This window comes from Gracilinanus agilis, chromosome 2 (assembly GCF_016433145.1).
Source record: "Gracilinanus agilis isolate LMUSP501 chromosome 2, AgileGrace, whole genome shotgun sequence".
NCBI classification, from domain to species: domain Eukaryota; kingdom Metazoa; phylum Chordata; class Mammalia; order Didelphimorphia; family Didelphidae; genus Gracilinanus; species Gracilinanus agilis.
This window is the reverse complement of record NC_058131.1, coordinates 536,543,954-536,558,193: the sequence shown is the minus strand read 5'-3', so window position 1 is coordinate 536,558,193 and position 14,240 is coordinate 536,543,954. Positions and strand designations below refer to the sequence as shown.

The 14,240-nt window shown below is 33.4% G+C and overlaps 1 protein-coding gene across 1 annotated transcript in view; it reads right to left on the bottom strand.

Moving 5' to 3' along the window:
* The window catches only part of AQR (aquarius intron-binding spliceosomal factor), a 110,568-nt gene that overhangs the window by 40,007 nt on the left and 56,321 nt on the right, over positions 1-14,240 (bottom strand). Inside the window, exons 18-22 of the mRNA XM_044665141.1 lie at positions 12,654-12,821; positions 10,365-10,534; positions 5,749-5,990; positions 4,054-4,200; positions 2,978-3,047 (exon numbers count right to left, since the gene is read on the bottom strand). Coding sequence (XP_044521076.1) covers positions 2,978-3,047; positions 4,054-4,200; positions 5,749-5,990; positions 10,365-10,534; positions 12,654-12,821 — 797 coding nt within the window. The remainder of the gene's footprint in view (positions 1-2,977; positions 3,048-4,053; positions 4,201-5,748; positions 5,991-10,364; positions 10,535-12,653; positions 12,822-14,240) is intronic.

Below are 14,240 nucleotides of genomic sequence, written 5' to 3'. Positions count from 1 at the left end.
ATTTGTTTACCTCTAGTCTAGTAAAGCTGTTCTGTCTTCATTTTTATAACAACATTTCTACTTCATTAGACAATATACCAGGGGCTAGGATATTACAACAGAAATGTGGCTGCTGGACTCCATTGATGAAAAAGATAGCATGTTACAGAAGTCTTACTTTTCTATCTATTATTATTTTCCTTCCAGTCTCATCCTTAAATGTTCTTAAGATGATCTGTATTGATTGGGTTTTATGTGAAACTTTCTACAAATTCAGTTTTTTTCTCCTTCACTTCTTCCTGTTTTATGAGGAAATACTGATCATGATTTTCTACCACCTGCCTTTCAAATGTTTTACAAATCAGCAAGTATTCTAAATCAAGTATTTCCTAAACTTGATCTTCTTTCTAGGAGGAAAGACAGCCAAGTGTTAGCTGGCTAAGGTAGTTTTTAAGATCTTCTTGTCTCCTCGTGGCAACTGAATTAAGTTGATTAAATCAGTGTAGGAAATATGTTACTATTTGTGCAATTGTCTATTTCTCATTTTTAGAAATCAACAGTTTGGTTCAAAAGGTCAAGTGGGGAAATATCTTGATTGTATGCTATATCACCACCTCATTTTTCTTCCTTCTTTTAGTTCGGTACTGATTTTGTTTTTTTTGCTTTAACAAACTGCATGTGTGATTGTCCATAAATTGCTGACCTGGAAATGACTCCAACAATTCCACTCAATTCAGTGAGCATTATTAAACAATTATTTTGTGTTAGGCACTTTGCTAAGCAGCCCCTGCTCACGAGAAACTGAACTTTTATGGGGAATGGGAAAAGTAGAACACAAAAAAACTGGAAAGGATAGGATCTCAAAGCAGAGTAAGCAGATAGTTCCTGTTAGAATACATCCAATTTAATTCTTTTTAAAATGTAACTAGTGTTCACTGTCTAATATCTGTTACCTTCATAATATATAGTCATAGGGTTTCTATACAGTCTACAATGCATGATAAAAATAGCTCTGTCACCTTTTACTTGTAACTCCGAGGACAACCTTATGTTATCATTTCATTAAGCTGTCATTTCCTTTTGTTGTCAGGTTTCATTTATAGCAAAAATATCAAAATTGGTATGATTCAGTTCTTCTAGTAGCATATACACTTGGTCACTAGACATGGATCTCAGGGTTTAACTACTGACAGTTAATATTTATAGAGTCTAAACACTTTGTGATTCTCAGCATCCTCTCCTCCACTCTACATCATTCACCTGCCATTACTTCAAAAAGAGAATGAAACTGCATCAACAAAAAACTATAAACAAAGTGAACACTTATTGATTAGGAAATTGCTGAATAAACAATGATATCTAAGTACAACAGGATGCTGTGTCATATATGGAATTTAGGGAAAGAGTCTTGTACCATCTGCTAGAGAAAGAAGAAATCAGACCCAGAAGAACATATATAATGACTACAATGACAAGAAAACAACTCTAAATCTGAATGCAGTCTAAGCCAATGACAAATCATGGTCCAAAGAGAAAGATGTGGAAATATACTTCCAGTCTCTCATTTGTAAGATGGGCGAGAAGGAGAGGAGACCAAATGTGAAGAATGTAGTCAGAGACATTTGAAATGTTTGTGGGACTTTCTTAACTACTCTTTGTTTTAAGAAATTTCTCTACTATGAGAGGAAGGAACTCAGTATAACGAGCATTAAAAAATTTTTGGTGGGAGTACTACATAATACTGAGGTTTACTATGTATTGGTCTGTTTTCCTGGGTAGTTATAGCCAAAGAATTAGTCATCAAATATTTTGCTTACCAACTGATGAACCTAAGAAAGTAGATAAAGCTTTTTCAGAATGATATAACATGCCAGAACATGGCCTCTGAGAATCCAGAATCACCTCCACAATGATCAGGAATTCAAACAGGACTTTGTGGAAAGCAATGCACATGAATGCTACTCAACAAATGTTTTTAAAACTGAATTTTTCATCTGGAAGTAAATAGCTGAGAATGTCACAAAGGTCTACCAAATGCATACAATACTATAACTACCTGAAGCACTCGTTATTAACTAATGCAGAGGCTTAGAAAAGAACAATTATCTGTGTGGCCCTACAAAAGTCACTTGGCTCTTTTGATCCACAGTTTTTAGTTTTAAAATGAAAATACTGGGCTAGATTGACCTCTCTGGCTCTAAATTCCTTGATCTAATCCCTTGATCAGGATAACAAAATGAAGTACTACTTTTTTCTAGGAACAAAGATTTGGAAACAAAAAGGATGCTCATTACTATGTAATGGATAAGCATACTGTGGTACAAAAACATAGAGAATTCTTGATGGAACAGGAGGCAACTAGATGGTTCAGAGGATAGAGTACTGACCTGGAGTCAGGAAGACCTGAGTTCAAGTCTGGCCTCTAATACTTACTAGCTGCTTGACCCTAGTCAAGTCACTTAACCCATTTGCCTTAATCCACAGGAGAAATGGCAAACCATTCTATTATACTTACCAAGAAAACCCCATGTATAGTATAGTCCATTGGGTCACAAAGAGTCAGACAGAACTGAATGGCTTAACAGCAACAACCAAAAAACGTATATGAATTAAGGTAAAGTGAAGTAGGAAGAACCAAAATTGAAACTGAATGCTACGTAATTATATTTATAAAGGGTAGTACCAAAGAACTAAGAGTGCACATCCTTTTTTTTTTTTTTTTTTTTTTTTTTTGCAGAAGTGGAAAACTATAGGTATAAGATACTCTATTTACTCTCAAACCTTATTATGATAGTTTTATTGAACTACTTTTCCAAATCTTTTAAAAGTTTTTGTTGTGAGGGATATAAAGGAGAAAGGCCTTTTGGGTGAGGGCAGAAGGAACAAAATAATGAAAAACTAAGTTAATATAAAAGCAAAAAAAATACATAATTTTTTAAAATGGAACACTTATTTTTTTGATCAATATAAGAAAATTCTTAAACAGTAACTCTCTTACCATAGTCAATCCAGGCTGCATTCCAGCACGTATAGCTTCTATTTGAGTAGGTGTAAACTGAATAGTGTTGCTGTAAACAAAACAGATTAAAACTGGTAGAAAATATGGAGAAAAGACCTCATAGGCAAGGACAGATGAAACAAGATAACATATGGAAAGTACTTAATAAATGTAACCTATACTAATATTACAATGGAAATTTAGACAAAAAGAAAAGGATCTTCTAAAAACAACCCTTCATTTTTTTCTTGATCATTTCAAAGTCCCTGAATGTTACCATGCCCCATCCCATTATTTTGGAAGATTCTTGGGGAAAGTGAAAGAAAAAATTTCCAGTACTATAATGCATTTGCCATGGCACTATTAAGTTCCCTAACTGAAATTCAACCCCAATAAAAGGATGGAAACTGAGCTCCAACTCCCAATTGGGGAATATGGCATGACACAAATTAGGTTAAACAAGTACTGCACCAGAAACAAAGCTAGATTATCACTAATAGTATAATACCATAGCTATTTCTGCAAGACATGTGATTTAGATTTAGAGCTGAAAAGACATTTTAAAGATTATCTTGTTTAAACCCCTCATTTTACAGATGAGTAAACTGTGGCACTAAGATTTTAACTGACTTGAACAGTCTTAAAGGATCTCACACTAGGCCAAGATTTGAATTCAGCTTTTCTCATTTTAAACCATATTACTTCTAAGACTAAAACAAACTAAGAACTGGTATTTCTCTCCATAATTCCAAATGTTTCTTTTTTGAAATTTCCTAACTATAGAATACCAAAAAAGCCTGAAGTATTCCCCTGGCTCCTACATCTGAAATAGGAGCCAACAATGCTAGATACTTTAATATAAATTAGTTTTTATTAGGGCTTTTAGAAGAGTCTGTTAAACTCAAGAATTTTAAATGTAGCTTAACTAGAAAGCATAAAGATTAGCCAACTGTTAAGTATTAAAGTTAAGCTAATTTTTACCCAATCTAGACTATATTGGACATATATGTATATTCTATGAAGGCATGTATATAATACATACATTACATAGATACATTTGCAAAAAGAGACATTACCGTTTGGGTTTATTATAAGGATAGGGACCTCTATTGGGAATAACATGTGGTTCAACAATTAAAGTTTCAGCTTCTGCAATGTTTTCGTCTTCTCCATCTGCTTCTTTCCGTTTCTTCCCTTTTCCATTTCTTACTGGGAAAGTTATCCTATAACACACAAAGTTTAATTATTTCTTGAAAGCTCAGGTTATCCAAATCTGTTTGATATTCTTGCTGAATGTTATAGATCCTAATTTCCAAAGGAGAAAGTGGTACTTTCTCATCTACTGCCCTAACTCTCTTGCCTAAAACAATAGCACTTTTTTTAAAATTTAAAAACCTTACCTTCTATCTTATAATTGATACTAAGTATCAGTTACAAGGTGGAAGAATGGAAAGTGCTAGGTAATTGGTGGTAAGGTCTAGGTAACAGGACTTGCCCAGGGTCTAGGAAGGGTCTGAGGCCAAATTTGAACCCAGAACCTACTATTTCCAGGCCTGACTCTCTATCCCCTGGGCCACTCAGCTGCCCCTGGTTCTACTTAGGATGATGAACATCTTTCCAGAATTCAAAGCAAAGGAAGATCAGTCAATCATAAACAACTTGGTACTTTCTTTTATGACCACCTCCTCAAGTTTCAGTTTTTTATAACTAACAATGGGATTTAGAATTTAAGAGGGTCTTAGAACTAATTTTGTTTGAATGCCTTATTTTGTTGATAAAAAAACTGAGGTCCAAAAGGGATAAATAATTGACCCAGGATAAGTAGCAATATCAGGATGCAGCATTCTTACTACAAGACTGTAGAAAGAATGAGACCAAACTGATAGATATCCTAGATACACTAAATGAGTAAGAAAAAGCCTGGGACAAGTTTGATAAATTCTCTGGAAACTACTCATAGAATAACGAGAATCAACAAAGGATAAAAGGGGTGATGTGGCCATGGTCTTCATCTGTAGAAATATCCATACTAATAAAAATCAAAGACTCTCCTAAGTTCATAGTAAGTTGCAATTAATATTAAATCATACTAGAAAGCATTTTATAATTTGTGAGAGAAAACCAGGGTAAAAGGCCAAATTTTTCCCTTTTAAAAAATTCTAATGGGGCAGATAGGTAGCTCATTGAATTGAGAGCAGATATGGGAGACCCTGTGTTTAAATCTGGTCTCAGATACTTCCTATTTGTGTGATCCTGGGTAAATAACTTGCCCCACATCCCCAAGCCCCCCCTACCTAGCCCTTACCACTCTTTTGCCAAAATATAGGTTTAAAAAGAAATCCCAATTATCATTTGCTTATTTGGGGGAAAAGCTAATTCAATAGTTAAGAAATAATTTTGATTGCATATAATATTCTCTTTTTTAGAACAATGTCATATTTGGAATACATCTCAGTAAAAAGCTATTAATGTAATAGCACTCAGGCAACAAACACTGGCAGAATGTATAGTACTATGATAGATATCTTTTATTGTGGTTTTCAAATAACACTTGCACTGCAGCAAAGTTATACATGTAACAGTTTCAGCTAAACAAATTTATAATCATAAGTAATCAATATGTGGCAAAGAAGGAATACCTAACTCAAATAAAGCCCTGCCACAATATCCAAATTTTATGTTAGCCAATAATTTCAATCTCCTTTCTTGTGCAGTAACAGAATGGCAATAAATTATTTTCTAAAATTCAGTGTATTAGTCTCTAAACTTACCTGAAAGGGGGTACCTGTAGGGTTGGGTTATCCACAGTAACTTTAACATTATAACCAGGAAAACTGGCTTTTAAGTGATCAATGGAGAGAAATGTATCATTGAAATCAAGACAGGAAATCTGATTAGGCATTTTTGAGTAATGAGCACTACTTGGATCTCCATATCCTAGGATGATGTCATGTAGCCAGTCGGGTACCACACAATCTGTATTCATCAGGTTCCGAATGGTCTCTAATACAGCCTGTCAGTAACAGAACAGAATGATTATTAACATGACATCTCGAACATCTGAGCTTCACTGGCATGCAGAACTGGCTCTCTAAACTAATCCAACATTCCAGAGTGTTTCAGGGCAAGAAGTTATTTTCTGCTGACAGGTGCTTGGCTAGACTGAATCAGCAGCTATATTTTCTACTGATACCAAAGACTGAATTAAACAAAAGATCAAACTTAACTAGAACAGTTTATCCATTAGGAGGTCATTTAAACATAATGACACAAATGAGTTTAGCACTTGGTTCCTAATGGAAAGGGGAACAATCTGGCTCAGGGTCTACATAGCAACAAGTAAACATCATAGAAGAAGTCCATAAAGAAAAAGCTTCCACTCTGAAACTCTTTAAACTTTCCTCTCCTCTCCGTTAAAAGACTATGAAAATAACCAGAATGTCAGGTTAACAATATTTAATACAAACTCACAGAGGTCCAAAAGCAATTAGCAACTGATAATAACAAATTTCATTGAAACTGACAATCAAAAGGGCCTGCAGTATTTGAATTATTTTTGTTCTAAAATTTGACCAAATTTCTTCTACCATCAAGAAAGATTCATGCATTAATCATTCCAAAGAATAAAAAGTTGTACTCACATGACAACTAAAGTTCACTATAATTTTATATTAAAGACCATTTGAAATAAAATGGCAGAAATAATAAGAAAGGCTAAATTGGCCAAATGGAATCTTCTAGTTCACAACCTAAGAATAATGGATATGACTTGTCAAGCTCAATGGGAAACATATATGCTGGGTACTTTAGTTTGGAGACACATATAAATCCAAGAGATCTGGGATCATTTCTTCATAAGTAAAATTAGGTTAGACTAGATATTTTCTAAAGTTTTTCTTTGTTCTAAAATTCAACAATTCTAGATTACAGAATTATAAGATGTTAGAGTCAGAAGGAACCATAGCATCAGTGTGGTGGAAACAGAACTAGATCAGAATACTTGTGCTTAAACTCCAGCCTATTTATTTATTCTACCTCTGTTACCTTGGACAAGTCATTTATTTAACTTCTTTGGCCCATACTTACCTATAAAATAAATAGAATGAACCAGGATCTCCCTAAGGGCCCTTCTGATTCTAAATATTAGATTTCTATGAAATCAATTGATCAAACCTCTTCATTTTTCAGAAATGGAAACAATACAACTAGACTAATTAAACTGTCCAAAACAAATGCCCACTCAGGAGGCAGTTTACCAATGAATACTTCAGAATAAGGAGCTAGTTTAAAAAAAAAAAAGGTAAGTAAAAAAGCAATCTTCATTAGTAGAACCTTCCATTCCTCTATATCTGGAACTTATATCTATAAATAAGGGGTACTTTAGAGCTCAAATGCTGGGCATAAAATTAAACAAGTCAATATTAATTTAATTTAACTTTTTGATAAATTTTCATGTGTCTGTTCATCTACAGCTCATGTTAAAGAGGATAAAAGTGAGGTCCAGAGAAGGAATTTCCCAAGGCCACATAGGTAGTCTCTATCAGAGCAAGGATTCCAGTTCAGGTCCACAGACTCCAAATTCACCATCCTTTTCATACTATACTGTCAAAAATGTTTTCTTTAGTTTGGATAGTATCCACCCCACCTTCCCAAGTCTTCTTCCTCACTTTTAACTTTCCAGCTTAATTATATTCTAGATACCACAAAGAACTTTGGCACTATGAAATGCAAATTTTAACTCATAATTACTGTACTGTATTGTATATGAATTTAACAGGAATCAAATTATGGAGAGAAGGAAGAGTATGGCTTTCCCAGCAAAGAAAAATGGGTAAAGGTTCAACTTTTTGCTTTTTTACTTCAAAAAGAGAAAAAGGAACAATGTGAATCCCTTAGCTAATGGCTGATGACAGCTTGAGAAGTAAGGAGGGCAAAGCACTCTGCTCTTCGGCAGAGATATAATTTCAATCATAGGAAATGACCTTAATTCTCAGGAACCCCATAACTAATTACAATATAGAACAGGAATAGCCCTAAGCTGTTGCTTTAACATTATTATGAAAAAAATTAATTTGAAAAATAGTGTCTGGGTGCCAAATGACTAATGATTTTAAAGATAAACCAAGGAAAATGCAAAATATGTTTATGGTGTACTTGTAATAGATAATATTAGAAGAAACATACATTGAACTGGTGAAAGCAGAGAGATTATTCCTGACTTGACATGGGAAAACTGCTATCTGTCATATCTAACAATTTTACACTATGTGGATTTTCAGCATCTCTGTGGTCTAGGCTACTACTTGCAAAAAGTCTTTCATTAAGAGTATGACAGATTAAACATAAAAATACAGCATTCTTACCAACACTAGTCTTTGAAAAATGTCAGCATTCTGTAGTTAGTTGGCTACAGTGTGATTATATGAAAGTTTTGAAATTAAAGCAATCACAAATGTTGGAAAATAGCAATTTTTTATATCTAAAATTACAATGTTAAAGGGAAAACACAGAATATATAACTCTAATATCCTATGTTAAAAACAAATAGATTACGTGAGGAAGGAGAATAGAGTTCTTGCCTAAAATAAAGTTTTTAGATAATTTATAAATTTCATTTATCCATGCTCTCTCTATTTCTCCAAGGAAAAAATCCTTGTTTTCCAAATTAACAGTAAAAAGTCCAAGGCATACTAATGAATCCTACTTAAACAAAGGAACTACCAAAAAATAAAAAGTCCATAGTTACATAATACAAATATACCATAGTTTAAATTATTTGTCATGAAACACATTTTTAAGTAAAAGCTTCTTATAATACAGTAGTTCATCTTCTTCTAAATATGAGTTCTAGCATGCTTCAGTGCTTAATTATTAAAGCACCACAGTTCACTAATTTATAATTAAACTTTAGATTTTTATTTGGGATTTAACCTGAATGGTGTATATATGACTAAAGAAGAATGTGTTTAAAATTTTAAGTCCTCGTTACAAAATCATAGTTAATATACATAGTTTGAATTGGTTAAAATCTGATAGATGTTAAGTATTTACTCCACAATACACAATCCCAGCAAGAAAATGATAAAAAGTTTACCCACAATTATTCACTACCATTTGAATTATCAATAGAACTTGGAGTTGAAGTTCCAAGGAAAAATCAAAGGGATGAGAAGTAAAGATCCCAAGAGCAAATAAGGATTCTATGGAAAAGAACAGAACCTCTGACAAATAGCTCAATATAGTCAGTTCATGGGCATTTCAAGCAGGGAAAAGGACATGTTTGGAAATGCCTACCATAAACTCTACTGCATATGTGTTTATGACAGTCAATAGCACAATACAAAATCTACCACCCTTTAATGACTGCAATGTCATTTCTCCCAATCATATCTCCTGCTGCTCATGAGATTCTAAGGAAACTAAATGTAAACAAAAAGTATACAATGTATACTATACAATAATCAGAATTCAATGAAGTAATGCCCGTGCACAGAGCAATAATCTACTTTTATGAAGATTCTTCCTCCTTTTCCCCAACAAATTACTTATGAGTACTTAATAAATTTGATATTTCTAAGATTGTGGTGATCCATGATTAAGAATTACATAGTATTATCAGAAAAATATTGCTTGAATAACAAATTTTAATAGAAAGGGTTCTTCTACACTAATGCTAAGTACTGGCTGGGTAAATGGCTTTGAAAAAGGAGAAAGTTATACCTTCAGTAGGGCTGTTAACTTTTGAATAAAATTAAACAGTTAATATTTGAAGGTCATCAAACTCATCCACAGGAGTCCTCAAAGGACAAAGATTATTATTTGGATTCCTCTATTTTAAATTATATGCTAGGCTTTTTTTTTTCCCTTTAGAAAGCAATTCAACAAAAAATAATCAATACATCAAAAAAACATGTATTGTTTTTTTGCAATATCCCATGCTGACAGTTCCCCAATATCTACGAAAAAGGGAAGACACAGTCTATCATCTCTTCTTCAAGGATAATTTTTTATCGGGAAGTCTTTTGAATTACATTGTCACATTCATTAGGTACTTTGTTTTCTTATTTGTCTCTATATCAGTTCAAATACAATTCATAGTTTTCTGAATTCTTCATTTTCATCATTTCTTTGAGTGTAATAATATTCCATTACTTTTCTTAGGGTCCATTTTTTTAAATTAAAAAAATTTTTTTCACATTTTATCTTTATTTTATTTTAGTAAATTTCTACATAAGATGTTAAGCTTTTAAAGTAATGTTTCACATTAAGTGATCAGGCTTCTTTCAGTGAAATGTTTTTACTTGTCTTAAATCTATATTACACACTTTATATTCGATAAAAACTTTTGCAAACCTTGTTTTCCAGTGCTAGTCATCACATAGCATACCTTAAAATTGTTTTCCTTTGGTTTTCTCCTCATGATTATGTTAAACGTCTCATATACATCTTCCCCTCCATTTTGGATAGTATTAGTCATATCTTGTTGATACTGGTTTGGATCAAGGAATACTCTATAGGTTCTTGAATCTCCTCTGAGTCTAGGTTTAGGTTCAGGTCCTACACATATTGAGAAATAAACCAAATTAAACAAGATGTTTATTTAACAACAAGATGGGGTACGTAAAAAAGCATTTAGAATCTAAAATTAAAAAAAAAATTTTTGTTTAGGAATGCTACACCATGTGTTAATTCCCATCCACCCTTCCTCCTAAACCCTACATATCAAAAATTTACCTTCTTCAAAATTCAGCCCAAATCCCACCTTCTCTATGAAGTCTCTCTTACCTGTTATATGAGCTCTGCCTCCTCTGAAATCACAGCACATTTACCATAGACACCATTAATAGGGCATCATATACCATAGGAATTTCTATAAATGAATTTTATCTCCCAATAAGGCTGTAAGATTCTGAAGGGCCAGGGATAGATCCTATACTTCTAATGCACTTTACACAATGATATATAAAATTAAGTACCTAAATATTTGCTAAAACAACAGTTTTTATTCATTTAAATCTAGATAGTGATTATTTCCTTTATTGTAATGTATTTCTACAGGCAAACCTCATGGACATGAAACAGAATTCTAAATACATTGAAACTTAAGGCTGTTAAAAGGCTAATAGTTACAAACACAATTCCAATCAACTTGTCTTCCCTTATCCCTATTTTTCCAATTCTTTTAGTCTCTTAATGGTGGAGATTCTAACTCTAGTCACAACTCAATTCTTACTTCCCATTGCTGTTCATATAGAAATCAAATTTATCACTCTGCTCAGCAGCCTAACCAACACAAAATCCACATTTTGTATTAGCTTTTATCACCTAGCATTCAATGCAATACCATGTATCATATATATTTCATATCACATGGTGATATGAAATATATATACATATATTTTATAACATAGAGTGCCAGGTAGACATGGCACTCTAAGACTACAATCTGCTGATCTGCAGAAGTAGTGGGTATTTCCATTTTAAAAATCCCCTTTACTACAGAAATCATAGGTCCTGAAAAAATAATAAATACTGATATTTTATAGCAAAATACGTTACATATATTATCTCAGATAATCTTTAACAATACAAAATGTTAAATATTATACCAGAAGTATTATAACCCCCCATTATACAGATAAAGAAACTGAGGCTGAAAGAAGTTAAATTACCTACTCACAACTAACAAGTGTCTTAGACTGGATAAAGTCTTTCAAATTTTATTCATTATGCTTTGCAATCTGAGTTGTAGTGCAGAGCTGCCACTGTTTGACATAATCGATAGCTGAAGGTAATCCATGACTGCATGGTCAGCAGCTGCAACAGGAATTTATAGTTTATAAGTTCTCTATGGAATCAATTACAAAATAATAGAGGATTCAAATCTGGCCTCAAATACTTCCTAGCTGTGTGTCCCTGGACAAGTCACTTTACTCCAAATGCCTAGCCCTTTCTGCTTTTCTTCCTTAGTATTGATTCCAAGACAGAAGGTAAGGGTTTTAAAAAATAAAATACTAGAGGACTCATATTATAGTCTAAAATAATGATGTCCATCTCAAATAGAAATGGATCCCTGTGGGCTATATACTGACCTAGAATACCACAAATCAACATTTTCTATGTTCTATTACATTAATTTTTAATTTTTTAAACATTTCCCAATTACATTTGGTTCTGGCCACACTCTGAAGTTTTCTGGGTCACAAGTCGGACACTTCTGGAAAGTGTCTCAATTAGTATTCTATAAGATGGATCCAACTAGTGTATAGATAAATTAGACAACTATATGATGGAGTAGAATCAATCTAGCTGCACCTAGGTAGCATAGTGGATTAAATACTGGTCCTGGAGTCCAAAAGATTCATCTTCCTGAATTCAAATCTGGCCTCAGACACTTTATGACCCTGTGCTTTAACTTAACCTTGTTTGCTTTATTTCCTCATCTGTAAAATGAGCTGAAGAAGGAAATGTAAAAATCATTCCAGAATCTGTCAAGAAAACTCCAAATGGGGTCACAAAGAGTCAGACACCATTGAAACAAATGAACAAAGAAGCGATCCGAAAAATTTTTAAAGAGGCTTTAAATAAGAAGATCGAAACTGTCCATGTTATATAGTTTAAAATGCAAGAAAATTTTTCCATGCAAAAACCTTTGTCTCAAAGAACATCATCATACCATCTTCAATGACACGTCCTCTATCATCCAGCATGCCCTGGATTTCACAGCCTCTGACATACACCAGGCCAGTCTGCTCAACAAAAGGTCGCCTCCGGTCAAACTTAGTGCCATAAGGCTTCGTGGGTCGTACCGTAATTAAAAAACAAACATCATGCTTACGCAAACCTGGTTAAAAGGAAACATTTTCAAATTATTTAGTTATTATGTAATTTTTTATTATCTTTGATTTATTTACTATGAGCTAATTTTATTCTTTGGTATGAAATAGTAAAAACGTTAAATGCTAGGTATAACTAAGAAGTTGGCCACTAAAGAGTACTTTCTATAGTAAATATAAAAGTTGATGACTTTCATGTGACCCTTCTCTGCAATAAACATGAAAATTTTTTCTTAACACAAATGAAGAAATTGTGCACCATAACCTAATTTCTATATTAACACTATAGTTTATGTATGTCACAGCTGCAAAAACTGGATCTTTGTCACATTCTAACTTTCAGTTCATGCTCCACATTTAGAATTTCACTATGTGGCCAAAAATACGGCTGGTGTGCACACTGGCTAAATAATTTTTAGAAATTCTGTCAGTTAAAGATAATCCATTAGCATCACTTCAAAGAAGAAATATTTTTATCTGTGTGACTTTCTCAAAGGCCAACTAAAGTATAATTCACTGAGACATTACATCTATATCAAGCATATGAAAGAGAATATAGGGTTTCATTTGGTTAATGTTAAAATATGAAAACACAGAACAAACCAATAGGGTACTTATGCTAAAATCTAAAGCTTCTTGATGATTATACTATAAATGCACCCAACTAGTTTTCCATTTTTATTAAAGGGACACTATTAAGACAGGGGACCTAAAATTAGACTTCACAGTATGTAATGTCACACCATCTGCCAGCACTCCTTTCCTGATCTGTTCTCATGAGCCAGCTTCGCACTAATGAGAATGTACATTTCATCACCTTGCTTACTCAAAAACTTGATAGCAAAGTTTCAACTCACTCGACCAAAAGAGCAAACTGGGATTGTGGTTAATAGCATCTCACAAGAGTGGTCTGGGATGTGAAAACAAGGCTATCCTAAATTGAAGTACTGTTTTTGAAGCATGTCAAATGTGGATAAAGCTAAAAATACAAAATCCATTCCAGAAAAATGGTTCCACTGTTGTTTATTTCTCAAAAGAATTTTAAGTCTCTTCCTTTAAAATAAAGTAAGAGAAATTAGTGGGAATAAGGGCCTGAATTTTGAATCCTGCTCTGCTCCTAACTTGCAGTGTGACTGCCCACATCATTAATACCAGACAGAGCTTTAAGCATTAGAAAGAAGATGATGGGATCCACCTGACACAGGAGTCCCTCATAGAGCAATCCATGTTGCTCAATCAACGAACATTTACTAAGTGCCTAGTGTTCTCGGTGTCCTTTCCCTACTTTTTAGCTGCCCAGGAACTGACTGCTTCTCTCCAGACCTATAGGATTCAGTTGTGGCACTCTTCCATCTGAATCTTCCCTCTTTAGAGAATAGCTTAGGGCTACAGACACAAAGACAAAGAATGAAGCAATCTAACCTCTA